The sequence below is a fragment of the Humulus lupulus genome, chromosome 3 (genome assembly GCF_963169125.1).
Source record: "Humulus lupulus chromosome 3, drHumLupu1.1, whole genome shotgun sequence".
Classification (NCBI taxonomy): Eukaryota; Viridiplantae; Streptophyta; class Magnoliopsida; order Rosales; family Cannabaceae; genus Humulus; species Humulus lupulus.
The window spans coordinates 227,045,825-227,065,213 of record NC_084795.1 but is presented as its reverse complement, the minus strand read 5'-3'; the positions used below and the strand labels follow the sequence as shown (position 1 = coordinate 227,065,213).

General features: G+C 36.9%; 4 protein-coding genes and 1 non-coding gene across 6 annotated transcripts; 4 read left to right on the top strand and 1 right to left on the bottom strand.

The window, feature by feature from the left end:
- The first annotated feature begins 354 nt into the window (after positions 1–354).
- On the top strand, positions 355–1,882 carry LOC133825441 (uncharacterized). Its single transcript, XM_062258379.1, has 3 exons — positions 355–984; positions 1,137–1,320; positions 1,443–1,882. Exons 1-3 carry the CDS (start codon positions 355–357, stop codon positions 1,880–1,882), a joined length of 1,254 nt encoding a protein of 417 aa, XP_062114363.1.
- Positions 1,883–6,037: 4,155 nt separating this feature from the next.
- On the top strand, positions 6,038–6,856 carry LOC133825440 (uncharacterized). The gene is made up of 3 exons (XM_062258378.1): positions 6,038–6,110; positions 6,354–6,693; positions 6,773–6,856. The coding sequence occupies exons 1-3, from the start codon at positions 6,079–6,081 to the stop codon at positions 6,854–6,856; spliced, it is 456 nt and encodes a 151-aa protein (XP_062114362.1). The 5' UTR covers positions 6,038–6,078.
- Positions 6,857–8,614: 1,758 nt separating this feature from the next.
- LOC133821547 (uncharacterized) lies at positions 8,615–9,738 on the top strand. Of its 2 annotated transcripts, XM_062253777.1 has the most exons (5): positions 8,615–8,679; positions 8,760–8,930; positions 9,008–9,112; positions 9,196–9,364; positions 9,452–9,738. In XM_062253777.1, exons 1-5 carry the CDS (start codon positions 8,639–8,641, stop codon positions 9,542–9,544), a joined length of 579 nt encoding a protein of 192 aa, XP_062109761.1. In that variant the 5' UTR covers positions 8,615–8,638; the 3' UTR covers positions 9,545–9,738. The 2 variants fall into 2 exon arrangements, with proteins under 2 accessions (XP_062109761.1, XP_062109762.1); XM_062253778.1 differs by lacking the exon at positions 9,008–9,112.
- Positions 9,739–13,698: 3,960 nt separating this feature from the next.
- LOC133825439 (uncharacterized) lies at positions 13,699–14,565 on the bottom strand. The gene is made up of 2 exons (XM_062258377.1): positions 14,253–14,565; positions 13,699–14,135 (listed from the first exon to the last, which is right to left on the bottom strand). The coding sequence occupies exons 1-2, from the start codon at positions 14,563–14,565 to the stop codon at positions 13,699–13,701; spliced, it is 750 nt and encodes a 249-aa protein (XP_062114361.1).
- A 1,076-nt stretch (positions 14,566–15,641) lies between these two features.
- LOC133828029 (small nucleolar RNA R71) lies at positions 15,642–15,748 on the top strand. Its single transcript, XR_009890675.1, has one exon. It is a non-coding gene; the product is annotated as a small nucleolar RNA R71 (small nucleolar RNA).
- Positions 15,749–19,389: the final 3,641 nt, after the last annotated feature.

The window sequence follows — 19,389 nt, the reverse complement described above, 5'->3', positions numbered from 1 at the left end:
ATTGAAGTAGTTTCTGGGAAATTTATATGTGTGCTACGGAGATATAAGGAAGAAACTTATTGTGTGTTGTTTGAATTGCTTGATTCTCTATTGACAGATGGTTAGGTCACTATTACAAGGGAAATGTTGCCCAAATTCATCTAGAATTATGTTTTATTTTCTTATATTTAAATTATGTTGTGCTTGCATTGTTCTTGTTTGATTGGTATAGGGAAGCTCTGTCAAAATTTAAGTTAAAAAGATAGTGTATTAATAGGAATATGACAGCGCTAAAAATTTGTTATGGGAATTTTCTACGTGCAGGGGGATTTTAGTCCAATTTTAGGGAAACCTCTATCAAATTTTTTCTAGGAAATGGACAAGAGTTGGATAACAAAGGACAGACTTTCAAAAGAGTATGAAGAGGGAGTCGACAGCTTTATTAAGTTAGCGTTAGAAAATACAACAGATCCTTCCAGAGTTCATTGTCCTTGTAGAAAATGTTCACATTTGAAAAAATTAGACATAATGGAGATAAAAAGTCATCTATACTTTAACGGAATGGACCAAACATATGTCAAGTGGATTTGGCATGGAGAAGTATATGACTCTAACAATAATGTTCCCAATGAAAGAAAGAAATTTGATGACCCTATAGAGATGGTGAGAGATGCAGATGAACGTTTTGTTGATAAGCCTGAAGAATTTTTGAAATTTTTAGAAGATGCAGAGAAATCAATATTCTCGGGGGCACCTTTGTCAAAATTGGTTGTTTTAGTAAAACTATACAACTTGAAAGCTGGTAGTGGTTGGAGTGACACAAGTTTCACAAAGTTATTAACTTTATTAAAAGAAATTTTACCAAAAGACAATGAATTTCCTTCCTCGCTTTATGAAGCAAAAAAAACATTGTGCACATTAGGAATGGAGTATAGCAAGATTCAAGCTTGTCCAAATGATTGCATTCTATATCAAAATCAATATGAGAGTGCAACTGAGTGCCCCGTATGTAAAACATCTAGATGGAAAAAAATAAGAACAACAAAGAATGTAAGAAAGGGATTCCAGCAAAAGTATTGTGGTATTTGCCGCCAATACCTAGGTTTATACGTTTGTTTCGAAATCCTGAACATACTGAAAGTCTGCGATGGCATGAGGATGGAAGGATCAAAGATGACAAATTGCGCCATCCAGCTGATTCCCCAGCTTGGAAAGAAGTGGATGAACTATGGCCTCAAATAAGAGAGGATCCTAGAAACCTTCGACTTGGTCTTTCTGCTGATGGCATCGATCCATTCAGCAATATGAGCTCATCTTACAGTTGTTGGCCAGTGATTCTATGTATTTACAATCTTCCTCCTTTGTTGTGTATGAAAAGAAGATTCACAATGTTAACTTTGTTGATATCAAGTCCCAAGCAACCTGAAAATGATATAGATATATATATTTTGCACCTTTGATAGATGACTTGAAGGTGTTGTGGAACAGAATTGATTGTTATGATTCTTTTAAAAAAGAAAATTTTATACTTAGAGGTGTACTCTTATGGACAATAAATGATTTTCCTGCTTATGGTAATTTATCAGGATGTTTTGTGAAAGGATATAAAGGATGTCCAATATGCGGTGAACAAACAAGTGCCACAAGATTAGAATATTGTAGGAAGATGTGTTATATGGGTCATAGAAGGTTTCTACCAGAAAAGCATTATTACCGGAAGCAAAAATTAGCATTTAATGGTGAGCAAGAGTTGCGAGAAGTGCCTACACCAATGACTGGAGAAACTATCTACGATGAGATTCGTTTTGTTGAAAATAAATTTGGTAAGCCTGTGGAAAAGGTCGATGAAAATGTAGAGACAAAGGGGAAAAAGAAAGGCAAATGTAAAACAAACATCAAATGAAAGCGCAATAAGAAAGACCAATTAGCCGAAGATTCAAAGAATACTACATGTTGGAAAAAGAAGTCAATTTTCTTTGAATTAGAGTATTGGAGACATTTGTTAGTAAGACATAATCTTGACGTCATGCACATTGAGAAAAACATATGTGATAGTTTGATCGGAACCTTACTTAATATTCCTGGGAAAACTAAGGATAGTATCTATGCTCGTAAAGACCTTGTGTTAATGTCTGAATCAAAAAAAGATTTGGCACCTGAAACAGGTGAAAGAAGAACATATTTACCTCCTGCTTGTTACACCTTGAAGAAAGATGAGAAGCGTAAACTTTGTGAAACTTTGGCAAATCTTAAGGTTCCAGATGGGTATTCATCAAATATTCGTAATTTAGTATCTTTGAAAGATTGTAGACTAATCAGTCTTAAATCTCATGATTGTCATGTATTAATGCAACAGTTACTTCCAATTGCTATTCGGGGATCACTAGACAAACATGTTAGAAATGCTATAATACGAATGTGTTTGTTTTTTAATGCCATATGTTGTAAGGTTGTTGATGTGTCTAAGTTAGACAAGATTGAAATAGAAATAGAAATTGCCAAGACCTTGTGCTTATTTGAGCAATACTTTCCTCCATCTTTTTTTGATATCATGGTTCATTTGGCGGTGCATCTTGTTAGAGAAGTAAAACTATGTGGGCCTGTGTAACGACCCCAAATTCGGTATTAAGGCTTAGGGCCTGGGATAGTGTGCCTGGAGGGCATAAAGGAATTCTGTGTGTGTGTTTAATGAGTTTTATGCATGATTATGATTTAATGCACGTTATATGATTATGTGATTAATGGTGATGCATGACTATGTGAATTAGTATGCATGTAGACCTGATTGAGCATATTTGTAATTTGGCCATGTTGGGCATGACTATGTTGATACCTGTGATCTATGACTCGAGACGATCCTAGAATGAGCGGGTTAGCGGAAAGTCAAAGCGGGAACCTGTACCAGGCTTGGGTTAAGCCTGGGGAGTTTAATTGAGAATCTGGGAATATATTTGATGATTAATCAGGTATTGGGTAGCGAGCGGGAATTATTAGGAACACTTGAGGAATTAGTGGGAATTTGGGTAATATGACTAAAATGCCCCTTTATGGACATAAAGGTTTAGAATTAGTAAGGGAGGGCATTTTGGTCATTAGGCTTGTAAGAGATAAAATAAAGAAGGTCTTTATACTTAGTGGATTTTGTAGAGAAAACCATAGGCTGAAAAGAAAGAAAGAAGGAAGAGAAGGAAGAGAGGAAAACTGAAGGGTTTGGCTTTGAAGATTCGGTTTGTGGCTCTCCCAACCATTTCCCTTGATTTTTCTTGAGGTTAAGCTCAGTGGGAAGCTAGGGTTAGCTGAGCATCAAGGATCCTAAGCTAGGCTTGTGGATTGGCAAGGGATTAGCAAGATCAAATCAGAGATTTGAGGTAAGTTCTTGAGGTTTTCGGTTTTAGGGTTTTGCTGGTTTTGAACTGTGTTTTTGAGCTAAATGGATGGGGTTTTTGGGGAAAACAGGTCAAGGTTGTGAAGGTGCAAGCTAAGGAGGTCTAGGGTTCAGTTCAAGGTCAAAATTTCACCCACGGTATGATTTCTAAGACCCTATCCTTGTTGTTTGAGTGATTTTCTGGTTTTTGGGTTCATTGGGTTATATTTTTGAATTGTGGGTTGCTTGAGCTTGGCATTGAGTTCATGGGGTGCTTGGGATGAGTGTGTGGTGTGTATAAGTTTGTTTTTGGGCTTGAGAAAGAGTTGGACAAGTTTGGGGTCGAAATGGGGGAAGAAAATCGCAAGATGCGATTTTTGGTTTTTGGTCTGCTGCAACTAGCGCTACAGCGCTAGGCAGGGGGCGCTGTAGCGCTAGCCCTGTTCTGGTGAGGGTGGTTCTACTTGTAGCGCTACAGCGCCCTCTTTTGAGCGCTGTAGCGCTGCACTGTTCACAGAGGGGATTTTTGGGCTTTTGTGAAGGGATTTTGACCTAGGGTTCGGGGCTTGATTCCGCCACTTTGTTTTGGGGATCTAGGACTTCCCGGGGGCTCGGGATTAGTCCTGAGGCTAGGTTTCGGACTTGAGGATTGGTGATGACTTTGACTTGTGGATTTTGCTTAGGTAAGCGCTAGGGCTCGGGTAAGATCGTGCTCAAGGAGTCAGGTTGATCAAGGCTACTGAATCTAAAGGTAAGAAAACCGTAACACCCGAGATTAGGGCATGGCCCCACTGTGTGATTGCAGGGCATGGCCCCAGATTGTATTATGTGCAAATGTTTAACCTTAAATGAATCATGATGTGTGTGAATGATTATTTCGAATGTACTATATGTGTGATTATGATGAAATGAACGGCAAGGGCCGAGTGCGGCGTAGGCCGGGTACGGCCGTGGGGCCGAAAGTAACACACAGCACATGGGATGCTTACATTCAGGGTGGGACCCAAGGGATACATGATTTATCCTCGCGGTGAGAACCGAAACCCCAGGCTTTGGTAAGGCCTCTGGGGCGGCATGGCCGTGCTTGTTTATATTGGTGGTTTTCCTATTTATCAGTGAATTATGCCAGCTATATGAATTGCATATGTTATGTATTATTTGGGTTTTCTTGCTGGGCTTCGGCTTACGGGTGCTCCGTGTGGCCGGTAGAAGCAAGGAGTCAGTCAACCGGCCATGAGTATGGAGAGCGTGGGGGCGGCGCGTACATGTTTGGCCTGCCCGACTGCTTTGGTTGGGGGCATTTTGTATATGGCTGTATTAAATCATTCTTTTGATAACTGATCAAGTGTAAATCTATTTTTGAGTTGTAAATATTTTGTAAACCTCATTTTGGGATCCCAGATGTTTCACATTTAACGTTTTCAATGAAACTAATCATTTTCGAAGAGTACAGCCTTAAACTCTGATTTATTCACACTTTTGGTTTTAGAAACCACTTAGAGTCAGTCAAAAGCACGATTTTTATTTTTAAACTCACTTAGTAACGGCTCTAAGGTAGTAGGGCGTTACAGCCTGTATGTTTTCGTTGGATGTATCAATTTGAAAGATTGATGAAAGATTACAAAGGTTATGTTAGAAATCGAAATCGTCCAGAGGGTTGTATAGTTGAGGCTTACATAGCAGAAGAAGCGGTTGAATTTTGTACTGAGTATATTACTGATGCAGAAGCGATTGGTATTCCCAGAAAGACAATGAGTGAAGATGTTATTGGAAGAGGCATCAACAATGGAAGGCTCACCTTAATCAAAAAAGAAGACTGGGATGTTGCTCATCGAAATGTTCTAGAGAATACAATTGAAGTTCAAGCTTACATAGAGTAAGTATTAATATAATGTGAAATGATATCTAAGCAATGATTTATTGTCATAATAACAATATTCTTAATTTCAGAGAACACTTGGAATATCTTCATCGTGAGAATCGAAGTAAATAAAGAAAGTGGATTCAAGATGACCACCATCGAACTTTTCATCAATGGTTTCGTGATAGGGTAGCTTATTATAATTACTTCATTATAATTATACTTAATTTTTAAAAATAACTATTTCAAAATCTATAATTTATTTTACATTATGCAGATTCAATTTGAATTGAGTATGGAGTTTCACAAAGTATCTGAAAACTTAAGATGGATTTCATTAGGTCCGACTACAATGGCAATTAAGCATGATGGATTTGTCATAAATGGTTATAGATTTATTACAAAAGCTCGTGATGATGTTAGAGTGACACAAAATAGCGGTGTATGTATTGTTGCAAAAACTCTTCAATTTGCTTCAGCTCGTGATAAGAAACCATTTTATGGAGATATGAAATTTTATGGAGTCATTGAAGAAATATGGGAGCTTGATTATCGTGATTTTAGGATGGCAATGTTCAAATGCAATTGGGTAGAAGACAAGTATGTTATATCAGATGAGTTAGGATGTACTTTAGTGGATCTCAATAAATAGGCCATAAGGAAGAATCATTTATATTAGCAAGTCAAACAAAACAAGTATTCTATATTCAAGATCCATCAGATTCAAGATGGTCAATTGGACTTGCATCACAACCAAAATTCATAGGTGATGATGATGATGATGATGATTATGAGATTGGCGAACTTCAATCTTTTGAGAAAGAAATTGGAGATATCAATGAATTTGAGGGAATTGAATCAATAGTTGGACCATATGTTCGAAGAGATTGTGATGGAATTTGGATTGTAAGTTTGTATTTAAAATATATTTTCTTTTATCATTAGCACACTTGGTGCGTAATTGAGACTAAAAGCCTTAATAACAAGAGATCCTAGGTTCGAACCTTTGAACCTGAGTCTCACCCTAATTCCCAACCCCCATAACCACTAGACCAAACTTGAGTCTCACCCTAGTGGCTTTGTATTTAAAATATTCTTATCATTTGTTTATTTTATGTACTAATCTTTATACTTGTTTTTTCTTAATAGGATCATGGACCATCATGAAGAGCATCCCGAAGAGGAACTTGAAGACAATGCAGATGAAGGTATCAATTTAGAAGAGGCTGGTAATGAAGATCTTACAACAAAGAAGAAGAAAAGTAGGCAGACTAAGGGGATAGTGCGATTGGCAAAAATAATTGCTGACAAGATCAAAGGGATTAAGATAAATTTAAGGTTTAACAAGAGAGGGCAATCAATTGGAACTCCGGAGAGAGCGTTACAATGCTATTTGGGGATGCAAGCAAAGTCAATGGTGTCAATTACATATGATAATTGGCATGATGTTCCTGCTGCAACTTTAGAGAATGTTTGGAAAGATGTAAATGTAAGGTTCATAGACTAAAGATAATCTTTTAAACTTGTATATTATTATTTACACTGATTTGTATTGTTAAACTTTGTAGTTAGCTTTTCATCTTAACGAGGGAATGAGAAAGGAAGTGATGAGTTCAGTAGGCATCAAGTGGAGGACATTCAAAACATTTTGACTAGTAGATTTGTAGCTCTTTACCTTAACAACCAAGATTTATTGGAAGCAAATCCCACTGCATTAGATGTGCCTCCAAAAAGATATAACATTCCCGAGGAGGAATGGAAAAACTTCGTCACCAAAAGAAAAAGTAAAGAATTTCAAGTAAGTGTACAATACTAAGTTTCAATTTTTTTATTCATATATTAATTTATTGAAAAGTTAAATTATTCCAATTGAATTAGGAATTTAGTAAAAAACAAAAAGAGAGGCGTGCTGCTTTGGAGTATCCTCATCGTTCATCACGACACAGTTATAAAGAAATAAAAATTGACCTTGTAAGTGAGCTTTTACTATTGATTTTAATTTTTGTAGTGGTTTAATATATAACTAATTGAGTTTTATTTTGTTATAGCAAACTAAACTTGGCACAGATGAGCCAATAGATCGATCTATACTTTGGAAGGAGGCAAGGAAAGATGCATCAGGAAATTATGTAAATGAACGTGACAAGCTTATAGGAGATGCCATTGTATGTTGTAAACTATATGAACTTGGATATTTTTTTTATCCTTCATTATATTGTATTACTAAATTTATGAAATTAAATATTGCAGGATGACCTTCTAGATAAGAGAAATGAGGGGACACTTGTAGAAGTTGGGACAAACGATATATTGACACAAGTGTTAGGAACAAAGGAGCATCCTGGTAGAGTAAGAGGCCAAAGTCGTGGCGTTACACAAAGAGAATACTTTTTGAAGCCAGCAGGAGGTTTTAGTGGACTTCAACAATATCAATTTCAATTTCAATAACACCAATCGCAAAAATACTTAGATGACTTTAAAAAGTTAGAGCAATCCTTTGAGCAAAGACTACGTAGTCAAGCTGAACAATTTGAAGTAGAACGAAAACGAGAAAGAGAAGAACGAGAGTTATTTTTGACAAAGTTTACAGAATTAGCAAACCAAATTTCATCATTAAAAGGAAGTGAAGTGAGTTTGCCTACGATAGTTTCACGAACAAGTGAGACCCCTACGCCAATGGAGGTGGTAAATGAGTCTTTAGTTTCTTCAAAGGTATTTTATTCTTCACCTATTCATATTATTATTGTAGAAAATATCTATTATAACACAAATATTATTTTGTCCTCGTCTTGAGCTTGTAGGATAATCAGAAGTCTAGATTATTGACAGAAAATGGTGATACTGTTGCTATTGGACGAATAATGGCAACGCGCGGAAAAATTCATTGTGTTGACTTAAGAATGGGTAACTATCGTGTGCAAGTGGATGAGTGCTACAATGATGAGGCTAAACTTATTTTTTCCTATTGGAGATGAGATTTCTTTAGTACGTCATGCTGTCGGCCACTATGTTGAGTGGCCATCTCATCTGATCATTCCTTACGATTCAGATTTGGTAAGACATTGACAAGAAACTATATTTAGTGATTGAATTATTTTTCATGACTAACATGTGTTACTTTCATGTTGAAGCTACCTAAGAAGACAAAGAAGCAAAAAAGGAATGGTTCACCAATACCTAATGCCCCAATGACACAAGAAAAGTCTCATCCTTCCCAAAGACTTCCTAGTCAAAATGAAGTAGTGTCAATTAAAGCTAGTACCCCGATACTCTTCAAGATTCCTAGTGGGGTTCCTCGCTTTCTCAAGTGTCTATTAACTACCGTGAAGTATGTGGAGCCAAGTTTCATGATCAAAATTTCGATGGATTTTGAGATATTCGGCCATGAGAGTGATTTATATATATCACAAGAAGATATAGTCCATGTTGGCTTAATGGAAGAGATTGGAGCATCATGTGTATCGTTATATATCAGGTATCAAAGAATTTTAAAATAATTATAAGTTTGTTCATAACTTATTTTATAAATTTAACAGAGATATATTTTTTATGTAGGATTTTATACTTCCAATTAGTGAAAAGAGAGATCAGTCACTTTTTTCGTTTTGTTGAGCCAATTTGGTTATCAAATGTTGGATCCACTGAAGAAGAACGAGTTGAATGGGTATCAAAGCGTATGATTGATTCAAATCCGGGTCAGATGTGGTTGTTGCCATATCATAAGGGGTAAGTTTTTTACTTTTAGTATTTTGTTAGTGAATATATATAATATTAATAATGAAATATTTTTGTGTTACTGTTAGAAAGCATTGGATGCTTATAATAATTGATTTTGATCACCAATTGTGCTATTTCCTGGATTCTCTTCACAATTTTCCACCAGATGAAATCAAATCTCTCATTTCTCGGTAAAAATCTAACCAATTAGCTGCATACTCTTTAATTCATTTAAAATTAACAACATATAAATGTTTATGTTATTATTCTTTAGTGTCTTTCAACATTTACGCACAAATAATGCAAAAACTGAGGAAGTCGCGTGGAGAACAGTTAAGTGTCCTCGTCAACCATTACAATCAGTACAATGTGGGTTCTATGTTATGAGGATGATGAAGGACTTCGTGACAAATGAGTTTTCAATGCGATGGCTAACTAGTAATGTAAGTGAAAATATTCATTATTAAAGTTCTAGCTTTACCTTAAGATTAAGTATATTAATTCAACTCATGCAATGAATTTTGTTTTAGTGTGGCGGGAAGAACTATTACACAAAGGATGAGATCAATGAAGTACGTGAAGAATGGGCACAATGCGTCATGGATTTGATGAGTACTACATAGGTCCACTCACTTTTGTTAACTTAGACTTTTAATGAGATATACTTACAATGTTAACTTAGACTTTCTTGAAGATATACACACTTTTGTTGCCTAACTATAGTTTACAATGCTTATGTGAGTCATTTTGTAATTAACTTAAGACTCGTTATTTTAGATACTTAGTTCAAATTCTAGTATTTTATATTATTGTGATATATGTTTTGTTTTGTTCAGTTTGTTTGTATAAAAAACATGATTTGTTTTGGGCATAATACACTTTTTAAGAGAAAAAAAACACCATAAGTCGGTTCTACTAAAACTGACAATAGAACTCTACACCATAAGTCGGTTGTGAACTGACTTGTCATGTTTTACACCAGAGGTCGGTGTGCCACACCGACTTACCATGTCTTACACTAGAGATCAGTTTGCTACCGACCTACCATGTCTTACACCAGATGTCGGTTTGCAACCGACCTACCATGTCACACACCAAATGTCGGTCTGGCGCCAACTGACCTACCACATTTTTACATCATAAGTCATTGCATGGGAAGTCAGTTCTCAACCGACTTATGAACATTCAGATGTCAGTTTTTAACCGACTTATCATGTAATTTTTTTAGTAGTGTCTTCAAGAAATTAAAACTCTAAATTTTTAGGGTTCCAAATGGAATTTGAAGATTGAAATTGATTTTAGAGGGAAGAGTTTGACTAATGGACAAAAGGCTGAGATAAAAGAGAAAATGAAGAAGATAAGTGGAAGAGAGGATGAGATTTTCTAGAAATAAGCTGTAATGGAGGATCTATGGAGGTTTTGGGGTGTTGGGATAGAGAGAACACGGAAAGGAGAAAGAGAAATGAGGGTTAGTGGAAAAAATTAGAAGTCTAACCCCCTTTTAAAAAAATTTATGGGACTCAGTTCTACAAGGGTTTTCTGGGCATAGCGCCTCTAAATCAGCGCTGTAGCGCTGCTTGGCTGAGTAAAATACTCGTTTTAATATGAGAATAGCACCATAGTGCCCTATTCATAGCGATGTAGCACTTCTTTGTTGGAAAATTCTTCTCCCGTCTCTGTAACTAGCGTCGTAGCGCCTCTTTCCAAGCGCTGTAGCACTACTGCCTAACAAATTAACATTTTTTTTAACCTTTTCTTGTAAACTCTTGCATTTTTTTTCACGATTTTCACGGTTCATACAGTACATCAAAATTTTACTAATTAAAAATAAAAATATTCACTAAAACAAATTCCCTAAATATTGTTCCAACATAAACTTAAATTACAAAAGAAATAAAAATAACTTAGGAATGCCTCCTAAGAGCGCTGTCTTTAACGTCTTTTAGCCGGACTCTTGTTTGTATTCAATTCAGACTAGTTCCAAAATCACCATGGACATGCATTTTTCCACCGGGCCTTCTAAATAATGCTTCAATCTCTAACCATTCACCTTAAAATGTCCTGTCTTTTCACTATGAACTTGCACTGCTCCATAAGGAAGGGAAACAACTACCGTGTACGGTCCTGACCATCTTGACTTCAATTTACCAGGAAAGAGCTTAAGTCTTGAATTAAATAGCAGCACTTTATCTCCTGGTTGAAAATCCTTCCTCAATATCCGCTTATCATGAAAGGCCTTCGACTTCTCTTTATAAATCATCACATTCTCATAAGCTTCATTTCAGAATTCATCAAGCTCGTTTAATTCCATAAGCCCATTTTTTCCCACCATAAAGAGATCAATGTTTAACTTTTTCACAGCCCAGTAAGTTATGTGCTCAAGTTCCATCGATAAGTGACATGCCTTACCAAACACCAATCGATATGGTGACATACTAATCGGAGTTTTAAATGCAGTGCAATAAGCCCAAAGTGAATCATCAAGCTTCTTTGACCAATCTTTCCTTGACGTATTTATAGTCTTTTCCAAAATACCTTTAATCTCCCTATTTGACACCTCGGCTTGGCCATTCACAATTGGATGATAAAACAACGCCTTTCGATGATGAACACCGTAGCGATCACAAAGAGCAGTGAATGACTTGTTGCAAAAATGACTTCCCCTATCACTAATAATTGCTCTGGGGGTGCCGAACCGAGTGAAGATATTTTTGTGAAGGAATCTAAGTACCTCTACCCCATCAAAAGTAGGAGTTCCTGCAGCTTCTACCCATTTAGAAACATAGTCCACCGCAAGAAAAATGTACTTGTTATTATACGATGACGGGAAAGGAAAGGTCCCATAAAGTTTATTCCCCAAACATCAAACAACTCAACTTCCAACATACCAGTCATTGGCATTTGATATCTTCTTGATATATTCCCGGTCCATTGACAACGATCACAAATTTTGACAAAAGCATTAGCATCTTTAAATAATGTAGGCCAGTAAAACCCACTTTGCAAAACTTTCGCTGCTGTCCTTGTTCCTCCGAAATGACCGCCACAATGAAACGTATGGTAGTGAGTCAAGATTGACAACATCTCCTCTTCTGGCACACATCTTCTAATAAATTGATCAGGACAATGTTTATATAGAATAGGTTCCTCCCAGTAATAGTGCTTCACTTCGAATAGAATTTCTTCAATTGTTGCCTTGTCATCTCAGGAGGTATAACCTTTGCAGCCAAAATTTTTACATAGTCTGCAAACCATGGAACATCTTTACAAACACTTACTTCAAACAACTGCTCATCGGGAAAAGCATCATTAATCTGAACTTCTTTATCAAGAGAATCCTCATCAACCTCCATTCTAGACAAGTGATCAGCCACCAAATTTTTTGTGACCTTCTTATCCTTAATTTCCACATCAAATTCCTGTAACAGCAAAATCCACTGAATAAGACGAGGCTTGGAATCTTTCTTGGTCATAAGATATTTTATCGCAGAATGATCTGTGTAAACAACCACCTTATTCTCAATCAAGTATGGCCTAAACTTATCAAAGGCAAACACTATGGCCAACAGCTCCTTCGTAGTTGCATAATTAATTTGAGCATCATTCAAGGTACGACTTGCATAATAAATCGTTCTAAATACCTTGTCAACTCTTTGTCCCAACACTGCCCAACTAAAAAATCACTGGCGTCACACATCAATTCAAATGGCAAATCCCATTGAGGTGCTACAACTATAGGTGCTGAAATCATTTTCTCCTTAAGTGTCTTAAAAGCTTGGTGAAACTTTTCATCAAAATCAAACGGAACCCCATTCATTAGCAAGGTGGACAACGGCTTTGAGATCTTGGAGAAATATTTGATAAACCTTCTATAAAACCCCGCATGGCTCAAGAAACTCCTCACTCCTTTAACTGAAACTGGAGGTGGCAAATTCTCTATCGTAGAAATCTTGGCCTGATCCACTTCAATGCCGTTCTTAGAAATCTTGTGCCCCAATACTATTCCTTCATTCACCATAAAATGGCACTTCTCCCAATTATGTACTAAATGCTACTCTTCACATCTCCTCAAAACCAACTCCAGATTAGTCAAACACTTGTCAAAAGAAGACCCATAAACCAAAAAATTATCCATAAAAATCTCAATCCCTTTCTCAACCATGTTAGAGAATATCGCCATCATACACCATTGAAATGTTGCTGGTGCATTACATAGCCCGAATGGCATCCTTCTAAAAGCAAAAGTACCATAAGGACATGTAAACGTTGTCTTCTCCTGATCCTCCGGTGCAATTATAATCTGATGATAACTTGAGTACCCGTCTAGAAAACAATAGTAGTTATGCCCCGCCAACCTATCCAACATTTGATCAATAAAAGGAAAAGGAAAATGATCTTTCCTAGTTGCCTCATTCAACTTCCCATAATCTATACATATCCTCCAACTCATCACAGTCCTTGTTGGGATCAGTTCATTACTCTCATTCTTCACTACGGTCGTGCCGCCCTTTTTAGGTACTACTTGTACTGGACTTACCCAAGCACTATTAGAAATAGGGTAAATCACTCAGGCATCTAACCATTTCAAGATCTCTTTCCTCACCACCTCTTTCATTGTCAGATTAAGTCTTCGTTGAGCATCAATAGTCGGTTTAGCATCATTTTCCATAAGAATTCTATGCATAATTGTTGATGGGCTTATTCCTCTTATATTAGCAAGAGTCCACCCTATAGCAGTTTTATGAGCCTTTAACACCCTCAACAACTTCTCCTTCTCTTATTCCGAAAGAGATGATGAAACTATGACTGGAAGAGTCTCTTTCTCTCCAAGATAAGCATAGCGTAGATGTTCCGGTAAAGCCTTCAGTTCTAACACAGGTGGCTTTAAAATCGATGGTAATGGTCTTTCCGGTACCTCGCCCAATTCTTCAAACTTTTTATGCTTCCACAACTCATATGATTTTATCCACTTCAAATAACTCAAAGCCTCTTCATTATCCTCACCATCTACATCATCCACTTTAAGACTTATTTCAAGAGGATCTTCAATTAATTTTCTTCTCCCAACTATTTCTTCTACCACATCAACTAAGAAACAATTGTCACTTGCTTTAGGATAAGTCATAGCCTTGAACACATTAAATACTACTTCTTCCCCTTGTACTCTTAGCCTTAACTCTCCCTTTTGCACATCTATCAATGCTTGCCCAGTTGCTAAAAATGGCCTCCCCAAGATAATAGGAACATTCTCATCCTCCTCCATATCAAGAACTATAAAATCAACTGGAAATATAAACTTATCCACCTTCACCAACACATCTTCTATAATACCACATGGATGCTTCATAGATCTATCAACTAGCTGCAATGTTACTGTGGTTGGCCTAGCTTCACCCAAACCAAGTCTACGAAATACAGACAAAGGCATTAAATTAATACTTGCCCCCAAATCACAAAGTGCATGCTTACATTCAAACTCCCCAATCGTGCATGGAATAATAAAACTACCAGGATCTCGTAGATTTTGAGGAAATTTCCTTTGTAAAATCGCACTACACTCTTCTGTTAATGCTACTGTTTCATAATCACCCATCTTTCTCTTGTTAGACAGAATCTCCTTCATAAACTTCACATAGCTGGGCATCTGTTCTAATGCTTCTGTGAACGGTATATTGATATGTAGCTTCTTGAACACCTCTAAAAACTTTGCAAACTAATTATCCAGATTATGCTTGAGAAGCCTTTATGGATATGTAATTCTAACATGATGCTCAATACTCACAGGTGGTACCTCTTCTTCCTTACTAAGGTCTTCAGTAACCTTTTCTTCATTAGACTTCTCATCTTCTATGCCTTGTGTCTTTCCCTTCTGACCTTCTTCTTTTGATTGATTCTTCTTTGGCCCTTCATACCTTGTTCCACTCCTCAAAGTAATAACTTGACACTGTTCTTTAGGATTAACTTTTGTAGTGCTTGGAAAATTTCCCCGAGCTCTATTAGACATTAAAGTAGTCAATTGACATATTTGAGTCTCTAAACTCCTTATGGACAACCTGATTTCAGTCATAAATTGGTTAAGTACATTAGGTTGGGGTTCAGCTGGTTTCATTGGCATTGGGTGTGGTAGTCTATTTTGTGGTTCATAATATCCAGGTGGAGGTTGTTGGTATGAATGTTGTTGTTGATATGGTGGTTTATTTCGGGAAGGTTGATATTGTGGCTGAGGTGGAGGGTAAGGTTGTTGAGTGTTTTGAGTATTGGACCAGGAAAAATTAGGATGGTTCTTCCAACCTGGGTTGTAGGACATGGAATTTGGTTTATTGGGTTGTCTCTGGTAATTCCTTATAGCTTGTACTTCTTCCATGGGAATGTTATTCATATCTAGAGCAGGGCATTGGTTAGGTTGTACCACACAATTCACACAGGTTTTGAACTTGCATAGCTTGAGATGGGAGTGTAGTCTTTTGTAGTTGCTTTGTCAAGGCTGCTACTTGAGCTGTAAGCATTGATATAGCATCCAATTCCATCATTCCATCCACCTTCCTTGGTTGTCCCCTTTCAGTTGGCCATTGATAATTATTCATCGCCATCTCTTCTAATAGCTCATACGCCTCATTAGCACTCTTACTCATAAAAGAACCTCCCGTCGCAACATCTATAATTTTCCTAATTGTTCCATTCAACCCATTGTAAAAATTATGCACCAACATTCACTTTTCTATACCATGGTGTGGACACTTCCTTAACAACTCCTTAAATCGCTCCCAAGAATCATTCAGTGACTCTCCTTCCATCTGATAAAAATTATTGATCTCTCCCCTTAGTTTTGCAGCCTTCGCTAGAGGAAAGAACTTGGCAAGGAACTTCTGAGCTAACTCCTCCCATGTAGTGATAGAATTCACCTGTAAAGATATCAACCAACTCTTCACCCTATCCCTCAGTGAGAATGGGAATAGCCTCAATCTTATAGCATCATCGCTCACCCCATTCATCTTGAACGTAGCACATAACTCCAGAAAATTAGCTATGTGTAAATTGGGGCCCTCCGTTGGCACACCTCCAAATTGAACAGTTGATTGGACCATTTGAAGGATTGCTGGCTTAATCTCAATTTTTTTTGCAGCAATGGTTGGCGGTCTGATGCATGACTGCACTCCTGTAATAGTAGGAAGTACATAATCTCTCAATGTTCTTGGTCCTTGCTCCCTTGGAACCTCTGCAGCCCCTTGACCATTATTAGCACCGTTTTCCAAATTGTCAGCCATGGTAAACTCCAATCTCCTCTTTTTTTTTCGATTCTGTCTGCACGTTCTTTCAATTTCCAGATCTATTGGTATAGTCTCCTTTTGTCTACTGCTTCGTAGATACCAACAATTCCTGAAACACAATAGAACCTTGATCCAAATAAATGTTAAACAAAAATAAAAATAAAATAAATTTACCAAATTAGAACAACTAACAATTAACTGTGATATTGGAATTTAAGTCCCCGACAACAGCGCCAAAAACTTGATCTATGAAAATTTACACGCAAGTATACGTAGTCGTATCAAGTAATATATAATAAGTAGAGTGTCGATCCCACGAAGACTGCTTTCCAAATACCACTAATTGATTTTCAAATTCTCTTTGGTGATTAAAAATTTAGATGAATAATTAAAACTAAAATGAATACTCTAAACTACGAACAAAATTGAAATAACTGAAAACAAAACAATGAATCAATTAATCAAAAATAAAAAGCCTAGGAATTAATTTCATCAACTTTTCATTCTATTAATTTTACTAATCAATTCTAAATCTCTTCTTCCTATTCTAATAGCAGGTTAATATAATCGATTCCTATTATTTTTCAAGATATAAGATCTCAGTCTAAATGCAGGTTTTCTACATTTCTTGATAAACTTGACATATAGAAGGCATTAAGGAAAGAAACCTATTTACTACACAAGTCATACATGTACTTTCGTCCAATATGCAACCTATGTCTATATAATGATATCATATTCAATTCTCATCTTTCGAATCTTGAATCAAAACCATTAAATCAAGTAAATAGTGATCAAATATTTACCAGCATTAAATAAACATCATATAGATTAGAATAGAGAAGAAGTATCAATTGAATATCATAATAAAATTAAATAGAAATCCCAGTGGCTACATTAATCCCTAGATAAAAGAAATTAGTTCATAGATAACATGATGGAAATAACATTCAAATAATTACTCATAGAAAATAATCTAAGGAATTCAGATGAAAAAAAATCCAGAAAGTTAAAACCAGAAAAACAATCTAAAGCAGCAATCTTTTCTAGATCTAGGGTTTTACAAAATCAAAATTGCTTTCCAAAATTGCAGAATAATGTTCCTTAAATAGCCCTCCAATGCTCCCAAGTGAAAATACCATTTTGTCCTTCAAAAAGTGGCTAAAAATATGAAAAATGCGTTTACAGCGCTGTGGTGCTGTGTATTGAGCACTGTAGCGCTATAGTCAGGGCCAAGATACCCTAAAAATTGTTTCACTGGCGTTGTAGCACCCTTGTTGTAGCGCTGGGGCGCTGCTTTGCTGTTCTGGATAGTGCTGTAGCACTGGCTTTGTAGCGCTGGAGCGCTACTTACAGATTCAATTAGACTTCATCATCTCCTCCCTAGCGTTGTAGCGCTATTGCCAGTAACATAACTCGTACATATCGACCCCGAAAAACACAATTTTCTCCAAATTAACTATATTTTCTTCCACTTTCACTTCATTTCACTCTTTTCACCAACTTAGCATGGAAAACTTGAAACATGAACAAACGAGCATAATTTTGCAATAAAATAATCCTAAACTAACAAAAACCAACCTAAAAGCTAGACCATAAACGAGCCTAAAACTCGTTTATCTGGATTCATTGGCACGAAGCCAATGAAAGAAAATTATTGGGTACAAAGGAAGTTGACAAAGTTACCAAAGATATTGAGAAGATTCAAGAGAGGCTGTAGACCTCAATGGATTGACAGCGCAAATATGCAAACCGACGTCGAAGACCCTTGGCATTTGAAGGTGGAGGTAAGGTGCTCCATAAAGTGGCTCCGTTGAAGGGAGCTCTGTGTTTTGGTGAGAAAGGAAAATTAAGTCCTAGGTATATCAGACCTTTTGAGACAATGGAGAAAATCGGCGTGGTAGCCTATCGATTAGCTCTCCCACCTGCTTTGGCTCAAGTACATGATGTATTCCATGTATCTATGCTGAGAAAATATGTGGAACACCCGTACCATGTACTTATTTACGAACAGTTGGAGGTGGATTTGAAACTATGTTACGAGGAGAAACCAGTGAGGATTCTGGATCGTAAGGATAAGGTTTTGCATAATAAGAATATACCCTTTGTTATCCCCAAAATTTTAGTTCGATGACGTGGCAATCATAAGTGACATGTGGCAGTGCATGATCATCAAGTCGATCATCAAGCGGCACATTACTGATCAATAAATGTGTTGACCAAGGGAGGATCAAAGGTTAGAAAATGATCTACGGAGTTGTGATATCGCTGATCGAAAGATGGTTTTATCTGGTCAGGAAGAAGTTTACTCGACAAGGTAAGAATTTACTTGGCCAAGAAATAATTTACCTGACCAGATACGAATTTAACTGGTCAGGAGGGAGTCTTACCCGACCAGACACATTAGAAAGGGTGTTTGTCCGACTAGGAAAGGGATTAATTGGCCAGGAAATGATTTACCTGACCGGATAAGAATTTTGTTTGGTCAGAAAGGTGTTTTACCCGACCAGACACATCAGAAGGGCAGTTTACCCGACCAGTTACATTAGAAAGGGGTTTCACCCGTACCAGTTACCTCAGAAAGGGGTTTCACCTGACCAGTCACATCAGAAATGGGTTTCACCCGACCAGTTACCTCAGAAAGGGGTTTCACCCGACCAGTTACCTCAGAAAGGGAATTCACCTGACCAGTTACATCAGAAAGGAGTTTCACCTCACCAACTATGTCAGATTGGGGAGTGTAGCCGATCGGATGTGTCAGTATCTCATAAGTTAACTGCCCAGTGACTTCTTTACAGAATCTCAGTTACAACTTCAACCCGAATCGCTTGAAACTACCGCGTGAATCTCTCAGATATCCCGAAGTAATTGCTATATTTTTGTAATTTTAATTTGTTTATTACTTTATTAATTAAAGTTGGTTGAAACAACCAACGACCCCGTCAAATCGGGATATTTTTCATGTACGATCCATGAGCCTATAAATAAAGGGCTCATGGCATCATTTTAAGGGCAAATTTTTTGGAGACTTTTAAAATCTCTAATTTTGAGACTTTGGGACTGTGACTTGGGAGATTCTTGGGGCTTTTTCCGAGAGAGCTTAGAGAGAGAAACTATGTATTTTTCTACTTACACTTAAGAAACTCAGTTGGCTTTGGTTCATATGATCTTAAGTGTAGGCTACATATATCACAACTCCA